Consider the following 18320-nt stretch of genomic DNA (forward strand, 5'->3'; position numbering starts at 1 on the left):
CTAGTTAAGCTCTATTATTTAATAACCAAGAACACCCCAAGGTTCTGCACCCCCCACTCTTCTACTGTCATTGTGCGTTATTTTTTACAATGGTCCTGGTTACATCCATTTGCAACCGTGGAACTGTATGGACAAGTATGTGGCTCAGCTAAAGGGTATAGAGTTGTGTTTGGGTTTTGATTAAGCCCAAGTAAAGCCTGACTTCCTGATTGATTAACTAAATGTTGACAGAAGACGACAAGATTATGGGCAGACCAAACTGGTGGCATGTGGGTGGCTTTACAGTGAACCAAATGGTAACATTTCGGTAATGGCACACCAAAAGCTTCCACATTCTGGTTAGGGTGTGAGGACGAAATTCCCTAGGACTCCTACAAATGAAACAAATCTGAGTCTAAGGTCATTATTTTACAAAATTAGACTTGACTTGATCAAAGCAGAATGCTGGTTCTTGAGTTGCATTGCCTGAAATGCAGGAAATATTACATTTGATAGACATTATTAAAAATCCTACTCTCAAAAGGTACAGTTTATTATATTAAGATGGTTACTTATATTAAGTTAAGTAACCATCTTTAAATCTTTAATCTGTGTCTCTCAGGCAGTGCAACACTGACGGAGCATATTAGAAATTCAATTTTATTGTATCACTTTGGCTGAATAATAATTCAGATTTTGGGGAAAATATACTGAATTTCTGTTGTATGCCCATTAGGGGTATTTCTCCTCACCACATGAAGTTTTTCCTCCCACTGGGATCCTCGATAGCAGAAGCTTCCTGTTACCAATATTTTGCACAACAAATCTCTGCTGGAGGCCAAATGTATTATTGAACGCCTGGCTTGTCCATCTCAGATGAGCACTACCACAAAACAACCCTGCTCATTTATTACACAGGTGGAGAATACATGGTGTTGTTTTCAGTCCAGGAGGCTGTTAAATCCATTTCAGTAAATCCATTTCTAATCTACAGTACATACAGATAGTCCCAACAGTACTCCATTTGGATTTTTTCACTTATTTTATATACTCTCTTTTAGGAATAATATTCAGTGGTATTTACATTTGAAATGTTTTTACATACAGTTCTTTTTTTTTGTTTAATTGACATCTTATAAAACAAATGTAATCTTTGACATGATTAATCTATTATTAAACATCACATGGTATAAAAGTGCATTCCAGCTGAAAACTCCAGCTCATTTGCATCCTGACCTTTAAACAAGAACGAAAAGCCTATTTTCACGAGAGTCTCTGCAGTGTTATAATATGAATATTTTTCATTGGGGAAGTGTTCAGAATGGATTTGATTGCCTCTTTAGGTTTTCATGCATACTGTCCTAAAGACTTGTAGAGTGAGACTAGAGTGGGTGATAACAAATAGGAGACTTTCTTCCATAAAAACATTTAAGAGATGAATAATAGGGTGTTCATTACTTTGTAAAGTAGATGGAATTCTAGTGGATGTGTTTTTTTTCTTTTATAATTTACTGTAGTACAATCAAAGCCTTATCATCATTTATTTTGTGTCCTGTGTGTTTGTGTGTGCATCTTTGTAAACATACCAACACTCGACTACAAAAAGCTGCAGGGATGACAGGGGTAGGGGTTGTGGGGATCACATCCCTAACGCATTTAAATCTTTCACAATGTCTGTGTTCCTTGTGGGCTGAGAGGAGGGGGAATCTTTTGCAGGATTTAAATGATTTATCATTTTCATTTGGAATGAAGTAGTGAGCTGAATAATTCACTTTTCTGCCACTGCAGATGGAAATATAAAGTAACAGTTTCTGTACAATCTTCTCACTTTCCCCCCATAATTTCTCTCTCAATACATCCGTAGACTTTATATTCAAATACATATTTCATTCGGTGTGTTATCCTAGTTTATCAACTCGCTTTGTATTTGTTCACTCTTGCACATTGTCCCGAAAACTAATGTTGCAGCTCGCGTGTCATCAGTCATCAGTCCCATCTTGAAATCGTCCCTGGGTATCATGAATCCTCCTTCTTTTTTAAATATGCACCAATAGAAGTGCGATTTTGCACAATTTGCAAACACACCCATATCCTCTCACAGACTTTCCCACACACAAACACACAAAGCGCGGACCCGCACGGCAACAACACTTCTTGTTTCCTGCTGCTTCATCATTCCGTATACGTGAGAGTTGAATTAAATCGAGTCTTGGATGTTTGGGTTGTTTTTCTTTGTCCAAAGCATTTAACAAATTGTTGCTGCCCCGAGCCGAAGCAGTCTCTGCATTGTCTCAGTATCTGTGCTCAACCATATCAGCGTTTCAACACTTATTGCTTTAAATTACATCAATCACTCCCTCCCCTGCCCTCGCACTCTACTCCCTTCCTAGGCTCATTTCTCTCTGTCTCTTTTGATTACTTTGCCTCTTCATCTTTCTCTCCTTTAACTTCTCTTCACATTATTCTAGCTCTGGTTGCCTTTTCATCATCCCCCCATCCCCTCCCTCTCTCTCTTACCCCCTTTGCCCCTTATTTGTTTCGTTTCTATCGTTTCCTCAGTCTTTTCCCTTTTCTCCAGCCTGCTCCCCTTCCTCTTTCTTCTCCGGCTCATCTCTCTTTTCCTTCTCCGTTTTGGCACCGACTTCATCTGTTTCCTCTTTTTCTTTCTCCCTGTCTGTAAAGAGTTGAGCTAATTTATGGAACTGGGGTCCCCACTCCTCCAGCCCAGCCCCCCACTCTTCCTTCTCTGCATCCTTCTCTCCTTCGCTCTCCAGGGAGCTGAGGGACCCGGCCCGGGACCCTGTGCCCTCCAGGCCGTACACCTGCACAGAGTCGTACGGTGGCTGCGACGGGTCAAAAGTGACCTGGGCGAGACGCAGGCGTAGGAACTCGCCCACCCTCAGTGCTAGGGAGGGACCCCCCGGCCCTGGAGCTCCTCGGGCAGAATCCATTCCCGGAACCCAGCCGGACCCGAAGCCCATCACCCCTCCGTATGCTCCCCGAGGCTGCCCATGGAAGGGGAAAATCTGGGGGGTTATATCCCTTCTTCCTAAAACATACCCCCCTAAACCCATCCGATCACGCCAGTCCCCGATCATCCCAGCAGCTTCTGGGTAAACGGATGATATCCCTCCGCCATCCCTGTCCTGCCTGGCCACCACAAAGTTGCTCCCCATTTCTAGTCCTCCTCTCCCCAAGCTGCCAGGATAGTCCCTGTGTCCGTTCACCTCCCCCTGGAGGACAGTGGCGTAGTTCCGCGCACTCGCAGGATGCTGTCCATCTGGGTTTGTTCGCCCATTTCCATTTCCCCCTCCTCCGCTGGAGTCATATTCAGCATGACCGGAACCCATGCGTTTCGGGGACAAGCCCCCTCGGGAGGCCCTGCGTCCTGAGAGGGGGAGGGTAGACGAGTCGCAGACCCAGCCTCCTGCAGCGTGACCCTGGCCCACCATGGAGCCAGATCTGGTCATGACGAGGTGATGCTCCCTGGGTAATGTCTCCGACTGCACCTGGAGGGAACGTAGGCGAGCACGAGTGGTTTCAGTTCGGGGTTGGGGTAGAGTGTGGTACTGTTAGGTTTGGTTGAGATAAAATGGGATGAATTTGGGATAAAGTAATGAAAAGACGGGGGACAAACATAAGGGAAGCAGGGGAAACATATGATGACAAAAAAACATAAATGGGAGACAGAAGAAGAGAGTGGAAGAAAGGCAGAGTTGGAAGAAGCCATAGATATTAATCGAACACTAGAATGAGCTAACACTGCACTGTGAAAGGGAGATGGAGAGGGAAGTGATCGAGAGATAAAATATTGGAAAAATTAAAAAAAGGAAGGGCCAGACAGACTTTATATGGCCTAATAAATAAAACAAAACCAAGAAAAAGATAATGAACAGCAGGATATAAATGTGCTGACATGTTTGAATCATTATCATCCTCCAGCATTATACAGCATTAGACTTTCTGCCATTGTAAGACTGTGGCGTAGTGATGAAGAATATGATAGCGTTGCAATCACTTTAATAATAAAGCATATCAGTATGGTCGCAAACGTAATTATTATTTTACACTTGCTTAATTACTTTCAAACTCACCCATTTAATAATTGAGCCATTCATTCATCTTTAATGCCTTTTTCCCATGCAGCAATCTATCATTAATAAAGTCAATCATTAATTTTAATTCATTTTAGGCGCAACGTCTATCACATTTTTGCTCTCGCTGAAACATCCATCCATCCATGCATTTACCCATCCATCTATCCATCCATCTGAACCAATCCATCCAAAATCATCAACCGAACCACCCATCCATTTTTTTATGCATCTGTCCATCCAAACCCATCCATCTATCCATCCATTCATCTACCCGCCCAACCACCCTTTTATGCATCTGCCCATCCATCCATCCATCCAAACCCATCTGTCAATCGCCTATTAACTGGCATTATTACTTCTGCTTTATATGTTCGGCTGTAAAAGCCAGAAGGCCATTGTACGCTTGTCATAGCATATTTGGGGTCAAATTAGATTGGCTGAATTATGCTCCCATATTGTGCATTTGGTGTGAAATAGGTCAGATTGTTTCTTACCCAGTCCACATCTTGACTGCCGTTCACTTTGTCCTCACTGCTCCCCTCGGTGCAGTTGCTCGCAGTTCCAGTCCCTCCACCTCTCTCACGACTGTCATTGGTCCTCGGCGTCCCTCCATCCGAAGTGCTAACCCCGCTTTGGGGTCCAGTTCCATCACGGCTTCCCGTTCGACTCCCTGTTCGGCTGCCCGTGCTGAGTTCTGTTGGAGTGATGTACACCGCCCCGGACTCCATGGCCCCCACCATAGCCCCCTGGTTTTGGATGACCAGAGAGTGGTCTGGCTGGCCCCCAGGGTAGCGGTATCCCAGCTCGGCAAGGGCCGGTTCAAATGTTCCACCTGGTGTGCGGCGGAGAACGGGTAACGTGTGGCTGCTGTAACACAGGCGGCCATAGAGAGGTCCTCCGGGTCCTGAGTAGTTGTGTTCAACGCCCGGATTCTGAGCCCAGCTATAGGTGCGAGCTTTTTCTTGGTTATGATGGGAATAACGTCTGTAAGACACAAGGACAAATATATTTCCTTCAACCTATCTGGCAGTGAACAATATCAATTGAAAGAATATCAAGGTATTTGCTGCGTAGAAGACTTTGATATTGTGGCCGCCTAAGTAGTATATGTCCTTACTTGCCAACTTAAGTTAACAAGATGCACTAACGCTCGTTTTGAGAGTATTTTTGCGAAGGGCCGTTTTTTGGCAAAGGGCGCCAGATCTGGGGGGGCGCTGAGCTGGTAGCTCTGGGAGGGTTACACGTTTCATGTGCCCTGTACAATGGGCGCTGTAAGTGATGAAAGTGGGGGATGTTGGCTTATCAGGCGCCAAAGTGCGTGCGAGAGAGAGCGAGAGAGAGAGTGAAACAAATAAATAAATAAATATAATTAAAGGGGTTTTGCAGAGATTTAGTTTAGCATACATCTGGGCAACTTCTGTAGATAGAAATATCTCAAAAAAAGGGGAAAAAGTTGTGCAACAAAGGCCAAGATAACCTGACTTTTAAAAACTGAAAAACAAACTGTTGTATTGCAGTTCTGGTGAATTGTAGTCACAAAGCCAAATCCAAGTGATCAGAGTTACTTTTCTCACACTTAACAAGAGCTTGTCTCAGAGCCACAGAAGACAATATGGAGCCGCTGCTACAGCCATGACAACTGGAATAGAAATGTATAGGGAAATGTGTTGAAGAGTCTCTGCATCTTACAGAGGCAATGCAACAGAACCATAAAGTACAGCTTCATAGTTCCCATAAAGTTTAACTAACCTCTGCTCTGTGACACACAGTAAAAGATACATAAAAAACTTCACAAAGATATTGTTTATTGCATGGATATTGCATTGGATTGCAAATAGATCCAAAGGGTTTTTCATGTTGTTTTGTCCACCTCCATAAATTGCGAGAAGCAATTTTCGATCAACTAAATGCAGCCTTTGTACTTGTTTATGGCCTCTCTATACATGGCTTGCATGAATTCATCTGAGCTAATTATTAGTCCAAAGGCAATCACAATGTTTCACTGAAACATCAAAGTGGGTGCAAACAACTCTCTGATGTAGGAGACCATAAACGGGCATTAACAAATGAGCACAACAAAGTGGTCTCCAGGGACTGAAGAGCTTGATAGCCTTCTGTCTCAGCAGTTTGATCGGTGACTGATTATGATCAGGGAATAAAGACTTGATCAGTTACTTAAGAGGTTAAATTAAGTGTTGGACCGAGATGAAAGCTTTTACTCTGAAGGGCTAAATTGGTTTCCTCCCTCCACTTCCTTTTAGCAGATAACACGAGGCCAGCCATGTGTGTTTGAGGCAATTAACCAACAAGAGTATATATACACTGAACAAAAATATAAACGCAACATTTTTGTTTTTGCTCCCATTTTTCATGAGATGAACTCAAAGATCTAAAACATTTTCTACATACACAAAATAACAATTTCTCTCAAATATTGTTCATAAATCTGAAAAGATCTGTGATGGTGAGCGTGAGTGTGAATCGAGTGGCCTGTGTTCGTCGTCCATAACATACGCCTGCCCATATCATAACCCCACCACCACCATGGGCCACTCGATTCACAACATTACCCTAACCCTAACCCTAACCCTAATCCTAACGCTCACACCAGATACTGACTGGTTTTCGGACCCCCCCAGACCCCCCCAATAAAGCAAAAATGCATGTTCAAGGGTGGCCTTTTATTGTGGCCAGCCTAAGGCACACCTGTGAAATAATCATGCTGTCAAATCAGCATCTTGATATGCCACACCTGTGAGCAAAAAGAAAAGTGTTGCGTTTACATTTTTGTTCAGTGTTTTACATATATATATATATATGTGCATGTGTAAACAAGCCCTCCCATACACACTAGGGATGTGCATCTCCATCACTGAGGCCGATGCGATGCGCATCTCGATACGTTGCCACGATACGATACATTAAAGATACCTTTGAAACACCAGGCGATGCGATACGATACGATTCACCCCTGTTGCGATACAGTTCGATACAATTTGATTCAACATTATGCGATTCGGGGCGATACGATGCGATTCAACACGATGCAAAAATAATGATACTTCAATATGGTACGACAGAGGATTTTTGTTTTATTCCTTATGCAGCAAATCATACATTAACAAAAAAGTGCTTTACATATTTGGTACTGCACATCCCATCATGCCGTTTATTTTTTTTACCTTTAAAAGCTCTCCAGAGTACAATTGTATAACACCTCACAGTTAAACAATGTAAGGATGCATTGCTCATGATTAACAATGTGCAAATAACAGCTACAATAGAGCAATGCCCATACAGCTGCCAGCCTGATGTGCTTAACACTCAGAGGCTAACTCACCAGTGAGCAGAAAGCAGTGGTTTCTATCTGAACAATAAAGAAAACAAATAACCTTTCACAAACAGGTATTTCATAACTGCTTACAGTAAGGAAGACATTTAAATTATTATTGGCCGTCACAGGCTGCTGTAAGCTAAACACCTCTCTCTGACAGAACACCTCACTGAGTGATTTAACTCATATGTCTCACTTTCAGGTTTCTCTTTTCAGCCGCAGACCCCATGTCGCCTCTTTATGTGCGTCGCTAAATTCCTCGTACTACTTGTGTACTTTAAAGCGGCTCGGCATCGTTAACAATTTGCGAGTGATTTTTCAAGTTGACCGTCTGTAGTAAATAGTGCCGCGCACATATACCATCAGGACGTTACTGATGGGGTGCGGCTGCGGAGTGATACTGTGTGTATGCAAGTCCGCATCTAGGACGGATCTATGTATCATGGCTGTAGACCTGTTAAGTAATAAAGATACCTCATACAAAGGTCTACGGATACCTTATTACTCTCCATGACCTGCGGTCAACTATATAGCATAAATGACTATTACACCGTCTTTCTTGAACAATCCGAAGTGTTGCCAAACGTTTGATCTGTAGGTATTTTTCGGTGCGCTGTGTTTCTCTTTCTCCTCAACTTCCGTGTGTGTTGATAACTGAGACTCTCGTTCTCCGTAGTGGCGAAGCAAATATCAAAGATCGTCTCTGCTGAACGTTGACAAGATAAGGGGATTTTATATGAATGAATCGGTTTTTTACCGATGCAAAGACGCTACGCAATCGATGCATCGCGAGTTCAACCCAAACTGTAGCCGATGTGCACTCTTTCAACCGGTGCACTCGCATCTTGAACGTTTATGCCGGTGCACCGATGCGAATCGGTGAATCTTAACATCTCTAATACACACACATTAAAGGTTTCCTATCATGCTTTTTTTAGGCATATATTATGGGTCTCAGATATATAAAAAAATAAAAACATGTCTATGATGGGTTTTGCTCAAAATACCAAACAGATCATGCATTCTAGCCATGCCTCATACCCCTCTATTTCAGCCCTGTTAGAGAAACGCTGATTTTGGGTCCTTAGCTTTAAAAAAAAAAGATGGGGTGGGAGCTAATGGCTGCTCAGAATTCTACCGAGAGATTCTCAGCTAAGGCGGTGTTTACACGAGAACGAAACAGGTTGTATCTGCTACTTTTCTCTCGTGTATAGCCCGTTCGTTCACACAAGACGGAAACAAGTAACGGAACCGCAGAAACGGAACCGCAGAAACGGAACCGCGGAAACGGACCCCGCAAACGATAACGGGTCCCAAGGTGGATAGATCTGCAAACGGAACGCTTTGGGGGGCCAAACGGCTCCGTGTGTACGTCGTACGTGTACGTGTAACGATGAAGCCATAGCCCCACCTCTGCTGCTCACTGCTGTAGCATGGTCAGTAGCTACTGCTAGTGCTACTGCTACTGACCATGCTACAGATGTTAGTGCAAAATCTACAGCTCCTCTACCACAACCATCAGCAACCAGTGGACATGGAGAATTTCATGAACTACATGTTGCTAAATCTACCGCGGGGCATAAACAGAAGGGCAACCATGCTCGGGGGGCTTCTTCACCACTTTTGGTGTATTTTGTGGCAGAAGTACAGCGCCACTTACAGGCCCGGCATATGTACCACAGCGTTTCCAGTGGTCTCGTGTGAACGGACACGTTAAATGAGCCGAATGTGTGTGAACGGAATACTTTTTTGATAACGAATTCAGTCCATTTGCGCTCCCGTGTAAATGGGGTCTAAATGCTGCCGTGATGAAAAGCCATCATGTTCCAAACCACACCAAGAATTATTTCTGTATGGAGCAATAATTTCAGTATGGAACTCAAATGCTTTTTCTCTTGCGGGTTTACCACAAGGTGAGTTCCTTTTTTTATTTCCTGCTTTTTTACACATACTCTCTCCAGTACAGTTTAGCTCTGAGTGTTAGCGATGCTTGCTAATGTAAACAAAGTCCATATTACTTAAAAAATGTTGCGCACGTTTCTGACTTTCGGATATTGTGTCATATCGGACGCAAATCTGGATCAGCTCCATTGTAGCCCCGTTTTTAGAGATGTGGGTACGGAGGAAAAAAGAGAGGGTTTTATTTTCTGACACTTTGTGAGTTCCCTGGCACCGGGGCCACATATTTATGTATAAAAGACATCAAAAAGTGCATTTTGCATAGTAGGACACCTTTAACACTCAGTTATGCCTACTTACACATTCCTGCTGTCCAGTGTGCGATAGCCACGAGAGCGCGAGCTGTGTGGGGCGCTCTGAAGTGCGGCGATGTCGAAAGCGGCCGTGTCGGCCTCGCCCCCGCCCTCGTCGTCATACGTGATGATGTTCTCACGTACGTCGTCCTCCTCCAGCGGCGACAGGGAGTCACGTTTCTGCCGGCGCAGAGACAGCGACAGGCCACTCACCGCTGCAGAGGGACGGCGGGGGGAATAGAGGATATTGAGGCATGGGAGAGAAATTGGAAAGAGAATGATTACCAAGGTGGGAGGGGACAGAAGTCACAGGGGAAATAAGGGGAAGGAGGAACATGAGGGAGGGAGAAATATGCAGGCAGACAAAGAGGCAGACAAAACCAACACAGAAGAGGCCTTGGGTTAGAGTGCTGGTAAACCATATCAGCAGCACCGCATGCCTCAGCTGTGTAATTGACTTTGAGCTCCAGTAAGGCAAATGGAGGCTTTATTCTCCCATGAAACCTTATTACATATTCCCAGAGCAGAGAGCCACATTCGACCCACAGCTGTGGGCAAAGAACCAAACCTCTTTGACAGTCGTCCTAGAACCTGTGATAAAAATCCACCTAAAAATATGGATTTGTTCTGCTAAAGTCATGCACTATTCGAGAAGTATTTTGTTAACCTTAATAAGTCCTTGTTTCGGGAAATTTGATACTTTTACCTTGTGATCAAAAAGGAACCCCAAGGACATATCCAAAAATGATCCAGGAATAATTGATGTTCCCTTAGTCTCATTACGCCCCAAAAATACAGAATTAGCAGTGATTCTTTATCAACGGGTCTCTCATTTCACATAAATGCTTTGACTGTGTCTGGTCACGGTTACAGGGTTGAACAATTTCACTGTTCCCAGTTTGAAAAGACCTCTATTTTAATGGATGTACCGCAGGTTGTAACGGTGCTGCTGTAAGAATAGAACAGCCTTAATATCGCTGGAGTTTGCTTAATTTGATTTCCATAAAACTGATCTAATGATTCTTGGAAGGAGTGGGAAATCTCTAATCCTTCATAACAATTTGAGGGATCACCTTCATGCCGTGACTAACATTTATTTTTCTTCTCACAGGAGCCATGGAGAGTGGCTCGATATTCACTTTATTTATGCCAAGCCCCATGCTAATAAACAGATGGGACCCTGATGGAGCTGTTTCTCTTCTTCTGTCAGAACATTTGGCATTTGGTGCAGGGCCCAGATATACTATTATGGGATTAGCCTGAACCTCTTGTAGACAAGACAAACTAAAATATCCTGGCACAAAACTAAAGATGTATAGAGTAGGGCAGTGAAGACGTATGTATAGGCTGACCCGAATGTTAGCATTGCAAGTACAAAAAGCAATGAGATGTTTCCATTGGATTTTGGAATATTGCATAAGTGAACATAAGATGGATGGATGGATGGACGGATGCATAAAAAGATGGATGGATGGTTGGGTGGATGATTTTGGATGGATTGGTTCAGATGGAAGGATGGATGGGTAAATGCATAGATGGATGGATGGATGTTTCAGCGAGGGCAAACATGTGATAGACGTTGTGCCTAAAAGAAATAACAGTTATTATGATACTGAGGTGGTTTGTTCAGCGTGATCATCTCTACATGTTAATGCCAGTTTGTGGTTTTTGATTAGTAAATGCAATCTCCAGAGGTCATATACTAGAGTAAGGCTATAAACTACATCACAGACACATGACTTCACGTCACCAGCACTAAGCTAAACGTGGATAATATCTGCTGTGTAGACGTTTAGTGGTCTCATTTAGTCACGTGTTAGCAACTGCTATTTAGCAATTGTGGATCTTGTTTCAAACATCTAATTACAAACACTAACACAAGACCTTAGACTTTGAGACGAGGGAACCTGAAGTGCTAAAATGCTAACTCATTTCTGGGTTTTCAGACTTATTCCTGCACCACTCTTAACAAACTTAAAGCAAATGCTATAAAGTTTGAATGCATTTCTTGGCTCGGTTTATGCCCTTGTCACTTAGAGGACATCATTCCAAACTTAACCAAAAGCCACTCTGCATGATCACCTTCACGCCAAGTTAGCTTTCCTCCTTGATAGATCCGTTCACTTCCAGAATGATAATACCCCCATCAACTAGGCATGAGTCCAATGGACTGAATAGAAATGACAATGATGCTGGCCAGGAGCCAAAGCCTTCTCAGCACCTAGACATTATCCAATTGAGCATTTGAGAGTTTCAGCGAAGGTGGCAGAGACATTTTATTATTCCGTTATCAAAAAAGCGGGGCGCCCGGATAATCACTCAGAATTGTTATTTTAGCAGTGATTAGTGCTGACCTTGTCAGAGGAGATAACTCGACCAAAATTGCGAGGATAAGTAAACCTTGCTGTTGAGCAGCTGTGACTAAATATGTTTTTACGCTGCTGCTTTCCATTATTTTCATATTCAGATTAAGGTATCCAGGGATGTAGTGGAGGGTAAACAGCCCTAAACACTATTTACTCGTCTTTTTATTTGGAGATTAGAATTAAACTCCTTTTCATGCAGGAAATGCTATGATACAACTTCATAAATAATGCTGTAAAAATATAATGTGGATTATATAAGACAGGGTGTTTCTAGGGACAAAACATTATACATAAAACACTATTTTCACTGTTATGATCTCTTATGTTATTCTTATGTTTAACGGAAATGAATAGAGTTACACCTCAACTTCATTTCATAATTCTAGTGTGGATTTTTTGCAAAAATGAAATTGCAGTGAAAAGGCAAAGAAAACGGAAAAATAAGCACAAGCTACATGTATTGAACTGAATGGAGACCACTGGACATCAGTAAGAACCATCACTACCTCGGTGGAACGGAACATCTAATCCATGACAAAGGCCAATTGCACTCGTTCCCTTTAGGTGTCGTGAAAACGGTGGAAGTCATATTGCTGAAGCATGCGCCAGTTTCTTGTTGCACAGGAGTTGGAGAAAGCAGACAAGGTAACTACTGTAGGAACAGGTGGTGCTCACAATATCATAGAAGCAAACATAATAGGCCCTGTGTAGCACACATTATACAGAGGGTGGTCCCAGCATCTCTCTGAGAAAGCAGCTGTGTCCATGCTTAAGCCAAGTATCGGAAAATAGTTGAACTTCATGCCAACTATTTCAGAAATGTTTAATAAAGTAAAACCCTTCTCTTACCGGTTTGTCATTTCTTGTTTCAGTACAACATCACAAGTGTTTTTGTTTTATCTCCTTAACAATATGTAAATACTAGTATTTTAAACTTGTGATAAAGTATTATTTATAGCAGATTATTTTTGTGATGATCAAGGTTCAATTGTTAACTGATTGACACCACTATTATTTAATAGTATACTATATGCAGTAAAGTATTTACCCAGTAGCGTGGCGACACAGGCGAGGATAGCCAGCAGGGCGGCAGTGCTGAGGCCGGGGGAGGGGAGGGAGGACTGCTGAGGGAGACACACCGCCTCTCTCTCCCAGTCCCACTCGCCCTCGCCCTCGCTCTGTTTATCCTTGTCTTTGTCCCCGGCCCGCGCCCCTCCTCTCAGGCAGGGACAGACGGACACGGTGACCGTCCCGCTGCTGGTGAGGCCCGACGTGCCGTCCCTCAGGACCAGCGGCACGTGGAACGTTAGGGTGGAGGAGGCGGAGCGGGACAGAGGCTGGAGCTGGGACAGCAGCACCAGGCTGGCTGTGGGGCCTGAAGAAGGAAGACAAGTCATTTATTGTTAGGGGACATATTATGCTCCTTTTCAGGTTTAAAACTGTATTTTGAGCTTCTATGACATGTTTACATGCTTTAAAGGTCCTCTATTATACTGTTTTTCATTACTTTATTATAGTTCTCAGATATATACAAAACATGTCTCTGAAGTGTTTGGTTTGAAATACCAAACTGATCATTGCAGCATCCCATAATCCCCTCTGTTTCAGCCCTGTTTCAAAAGTGCTGATTCTCTGTCTGTTACTTTAGATGGAAATAAGGAGCCCCTCCCCACGCTCCTCTGAGAGATATTTGGTTGAAAAGAACACAATGGTGCTCTCGGAGGGGATTCAGGTGATAAGGGGGGGGGGGGAGGAAGGGGGGGTTACCTTGGTTGCTGATTGGCTAATGGTTACACAAGCCAAAAAAGGTTTTATATAAATGGATCAGGACAAAAAGTGAGCAAATATCTTTTCCTGAAACTTTCAGAATCTCTTCACACAGAGGGGACACATGGTGATGTATAAAAGACAAGAAAAAGTGGATTTTGCATAATAGGTGACCTTTAAAGTTCAAAAAGGTCTTTATTTTCCTCATACTGCCTGTGCTGCAGCACCTCTTTTCACAGGTCTGCTCTGATTGGTTAGCGGGCCGGCTGTTATAATTGATCAACCAATAAGAGATGTCCCGCCTCTTAGCAAATCACGTACAATGTGTTGGAACGCTAGCCAATAGATGCGTGAGTGTTACATAGTGATGTCAGTATATTACGGAAGTAAACATAGGAGTCCAATGGAAGCGTTTCAGGCAGGGGGGGGAGAAGCTCCCTCTGGAGGGAACACGGGTATTTTAGCCTTAACAGACCACTTACATGCACAAAAACCTATGTAACACACTACAGGAAAGGGGAGTATAAAAGCATAATAGGGCCTCTTTAACGGCACGCTGTGTTAAATTATCCCCAAACATCACAGTGCTCACGTTTGCAAATGTCCAATAGATAGGTGATTGATTAAAGTCCCAGGTATGTTTTCACTTATGAAACAGATTATTAGCACACAGGTCTTTGGTTCAATAGACCACCATTCCAAAAAGTACTATAAAACACTGTTGTGCAATAACCCTTGTTATATGCAATAAAAACTTTGACAATCTCGTTTTGATTATACTGGCTGCTGCTTCACTACCTTATTGAAGAGATAATCACTGTTATGTGCAATATACACCTTTTCTACAATGTATTAATGTTATTACTGGCGGCTACTTCAACAGTTTTATATGTTAACTTGTTTTTTGGATTTCATTTTTATGACATATGCTGCCTCTTTATTTAATGTTAGTCTAATAACTTTAATTTGGCCTCTGTATCTGAACTGACCCGTTGCTGTAACACTGCACATTTTCCCGCTGTGGGACTAATAAAGGATGTCTGTTTTCTGGATTAAAAGGACAGAGAGCTCTATCGGTCTGATAGTGTTGGGCATTAGCTGTGAAGGGTCTCTGCGGGGGACATTCTTTTAGATTCAAATTAAGTATAAAAGGCTACAAAAAGTTCTGCCCACAAATGAGATGGCACAAAAACATAGTTTGTAAGATATTTAAAGCATGAGAGACGGTGCAAAGTTGTATTAACATAAATGAATCGTCCAAACTATCGTCTCTGATCCGAATCCCAGATCAAATCGGTGATGTTTTCCAACAAAGTAAATAATGAAGCGTGCTTTTGTCAGACAAGCTGTCCGCATGAGAACAGAACACGTTCTCCTTTGTCTCTGTTCTACTGTCGGGTGACACATCAAAGAGCCCTTTGATTAAACATGTCAGCCAGTCTATCCTCCAGATTCACAGTTTATTAAAGCAGGTTTGCTCAAGTTAAAGAAAAATGTGCAGGCCAATGGGAAATGCCTTCACTTTTGTTTATAGCATTCATCTCTCAACAGCTCACATATTTTGTATATTATTACAATAAGTAGTATTTGTTAAGTGTACAGTATAAATGTAGGATTCACTTTTTATTTTATCTTTCTATTGCTTCATTTAAATACACATTGGTCACATTCTCTTTTATTGTTGTTAATTTATTGCATAATTTGTTTTGCTGTTTTATGTCTATTTATGTTACGCAGTTAAAGGAGGATTTTTATGGGGGTTATGCATCTGACAATAAATCCCTTTAACTCTTGAAAATGGGAACAAATATGTTCTTTGTTCACCATCTACCTGGATTAAAAATCATGCTATGCTATATACGATATCAGATTTAAGTCACACCTAACACCTTGCCGCCAAGTTGAGGTTTAAAGAGGGGTGAGAGGTGAATAAAGAAGAGGACTGCTGGCTTATGTAATTGGCCATGGACTGCCCAGCAAATGATGCAGGTTACAAAATATTCAAAAATGTCAGCTCGGCAAATGTTTGATGTATTATTAAGCATGTTTGTTAGGCTTTAGGAATATAAATAATGTGTTTTGGTGTGAGACACTGACTGAAAACATACCTGCGTGTGTTAACGAGAAAAACTCCCAGACGCAAAACATTTATATTTGTGGGCAAAAACAAAAACAACATGGTTTGTGAATGTAGCAGCGTGTATATTTGTGGGTGAATGCAGATTTTTTATTATTTATTGAAATGTGTATTCAACCCTAAAGTCTATGAACTTTAGCGAATAATGAGCAGTACATCCTTGAATTTAAAGTGTATGTTTTCGCATTTGAGCTGTGTGTTCGTGCAGGAAAATGGCTGTTGGAAAGCGGAGAATGCACAAGAAACAAATACTAAGTATCCAAATTGAATAGAGCTGCTTCAGAATAAATGAAGTGAAGCAGCTCTGATTTCTTCAAAAGCTTTTCCTTGTAAATGGTAAGTATACCTGGTTGTGGGGAGGAGAGGATGGACGCAGAGGATAAGGGGAAGGCAAACAAGGAGGACGATTGAAAGAGAGGAGGCTAACAAAGCAAAACGATGGGGCCACCGGAGTTGGGAGATGGATGGCGGAAGAGAGAGGCAGAGACAGAAAAAAGGGGAAGGTGGAGAGAAGAGGGGTCTGAGGGGAGAGAAGAAGGAAAATAAATAACAGAGAGGACGAAGATGGGAAGAGAAAGGCGGAAAGAAAACATGGGATTAAGAGCCTTAAAAAAGTGGGGGGTAAAGAAAATAGTATGTCCGCCAAGGGAACACAAAAAAAGGAATTAAAGAGATATACAGAGAAAAGGAAAGATTGAGTGCCTACCTCCGCTGTCCCTGACGCTGAAGTTGAGGGCAGCGCTGGACTCTGGAGGGATGCTGAAATACACAGTGCTGTCATTCCCCCCCTCATCTCTATCAATCGCCCGCAACACCTGCACCACCTGAAAGCAGGAGATAGAGAGAGCAGAGGAGATTGGGTGAGGGGAGGGGGATATGTGTGTGTGTGTGTGTGTGTGTGTGTGTGTGTGTGTGTGTGTGTGTGTGTGTGTGTGTGTGTGTGTGTGTGTGTGTGTGTGTGTGTGTGTGTGTGTGTGTGTGTGTGTGTGTGTGTGCGCGTGCGTGCGTGCGTGCGTGTGTGTGTGTGTGTGTGTGTGTATTAGTGGAGAGCAGAGAGAAACAGTTACACAGAGTGCTTTTAGCTACAAACCATTAGCCGACGTCAGCAGGAAAACAAGCCAAACAATTAGTATGGAGACACGGGTGAACTGTGTCTGATGCTCACACCCAATAAATAACGTGTTTGACGTGAATCGCCTTTCAAAAATACAATGTGGTGTGGCTTTCAATTTAGTAAAAGCATCTGCGGCCGAGTCTACAGTCGCAATCGTAAGGAAAACTAATCAGGAAAAAAAATCTCCTGCAGCCTAAGCTGATGGGTAATTTATTTTTAATGAAAAACTCCGGGCGTCATTATGCAAGACGTATTTCAAAAAATGCTTTCGAGTGCTTGTTACCAGACTGAATGCCAAGATGAAGGGTGCCGCATGCTCTCTGAGTTAGTCACTGTCTCCAGGCCTTGAGAACATTTGTTTTGTACAGTGGCATTTTGTTATCCGTTGCTGGGTGAATATTCAAACCCCACTCTGGCGCTAATGGCTTGTCATACAGAGAAGTGCACGCACAATCCTAACACATTCGGCGATATCATAATCTTTGTTCCTTGAACTGTCCCCCCACTCGCTGTGTACACAAACACAAATGTGAACATCACAGAAGGAAAACAAATCAACGTCGCTGCCATAGAATCACAGATTTAGTGGCGAAAAAACAACAAAGACACAAGCGGAGCAATGAAAAAACACCAGCTAAAACAACAGATGGGCCAAGACACCAAATCAAGGCGAATGGAGCCAGCGTGGAATACTGAAGATTGACGAGTGGAAAAGAGAGAGCAAACAAGGGTTTCTGGGGAGAGATTGAGGAGCGCTGAGATAATTTCTAGAATTGAGATAGGATCAAGTAAGTAAGACAAAAAAAAGAAACACAAATAAAACAAAACGGATGGAGACAGTCTGAGCGGGATTAATTACAATGTGAATAGCTGCTCCGTTCCGATATGAGGCCAGGGAGGGTTCACCTGTCTTGATGGTGAATGTAGCTGCATGCTGCCATATCTGAACAGATACAGCTTGGTGCAGCTAAAGTGTATGTGCTTCTATGAATAGGCATGAAGATGGAGCTTCCGTTTTTCAATGGAAACAGATTTGAAGTACTGTATGTTTCTCTTTAGGAGGCATGGCTGTGTAAGTTTACACATCGGCCATGTTGTTATCATTTAGAATTAGCAGGAATATATTTACCAGACTCACCTTCTTATGCCTCGCCCACACAAACACGGGTATTTTGATAGCGGTTTTCTATGCATTTTGGCCTTTCAAGCCACAAGCAAACTGCGTTTTAGGGCCTTCTTTTGTAAAACTCCTTCATGTTCGGAAACGTTGTTAT

At 42.7% G+C, this 18320-nt stretch overlaps 1 protein-coding gene across 4 annotated transcripts in view; it reads right to left on the minus strand.

The window, feature by feature from the left end:
- Nucleotides 1-2484: 2484 nt before the first annotated feature.
- cdh24b (cadherin 24, type 2b) overlaps nt 2485-18320 on the minus strand; it is a 176617-nt gene continuing 160781 nt past the window's right edge. For 2 of the 4 annotated variants that reach the window (XM_079651806.1, XM_079651807.1), the window contains exons 10-14: nt 16639-16756; nt 13077-13403; nt 9670-9877; nt 4571-5060; nt 2485-3488 (exon numbers count right to left, since the gene is read on the minus strand). In XM_079651806.1, the coding sequence (XP_079507932.1) occupies nt 2535-3488; nt 4571-5060; nt 9670-9877; nt 13077-13403; nt 16639-16756 (2097 nt within the window). In that variant the 3' untranslated portion in view covers nt 2485-2534. The remainder of the gene's footprint in view (nt 3489-4570; nt 5061-9669; nt 9878-13076; nt 13404-16638; nt 16757-18320) is intronic. The other 2 variants (XM_079651809.1, XM_079651808.1) reach the window with 1 other exon arrangement.

This window comes from Notothenia rossii (genome assembly GCF_949606895.1).
Source record: "Notothenia rossii genome assembly, chromosome: 9".
NCBI classification, from domain to species: Eukaryota; Metazoa; Chordata; class Actinopteri; order Perciformes; family Nototheniidae; genus Notothenia; species Notothenia rossii.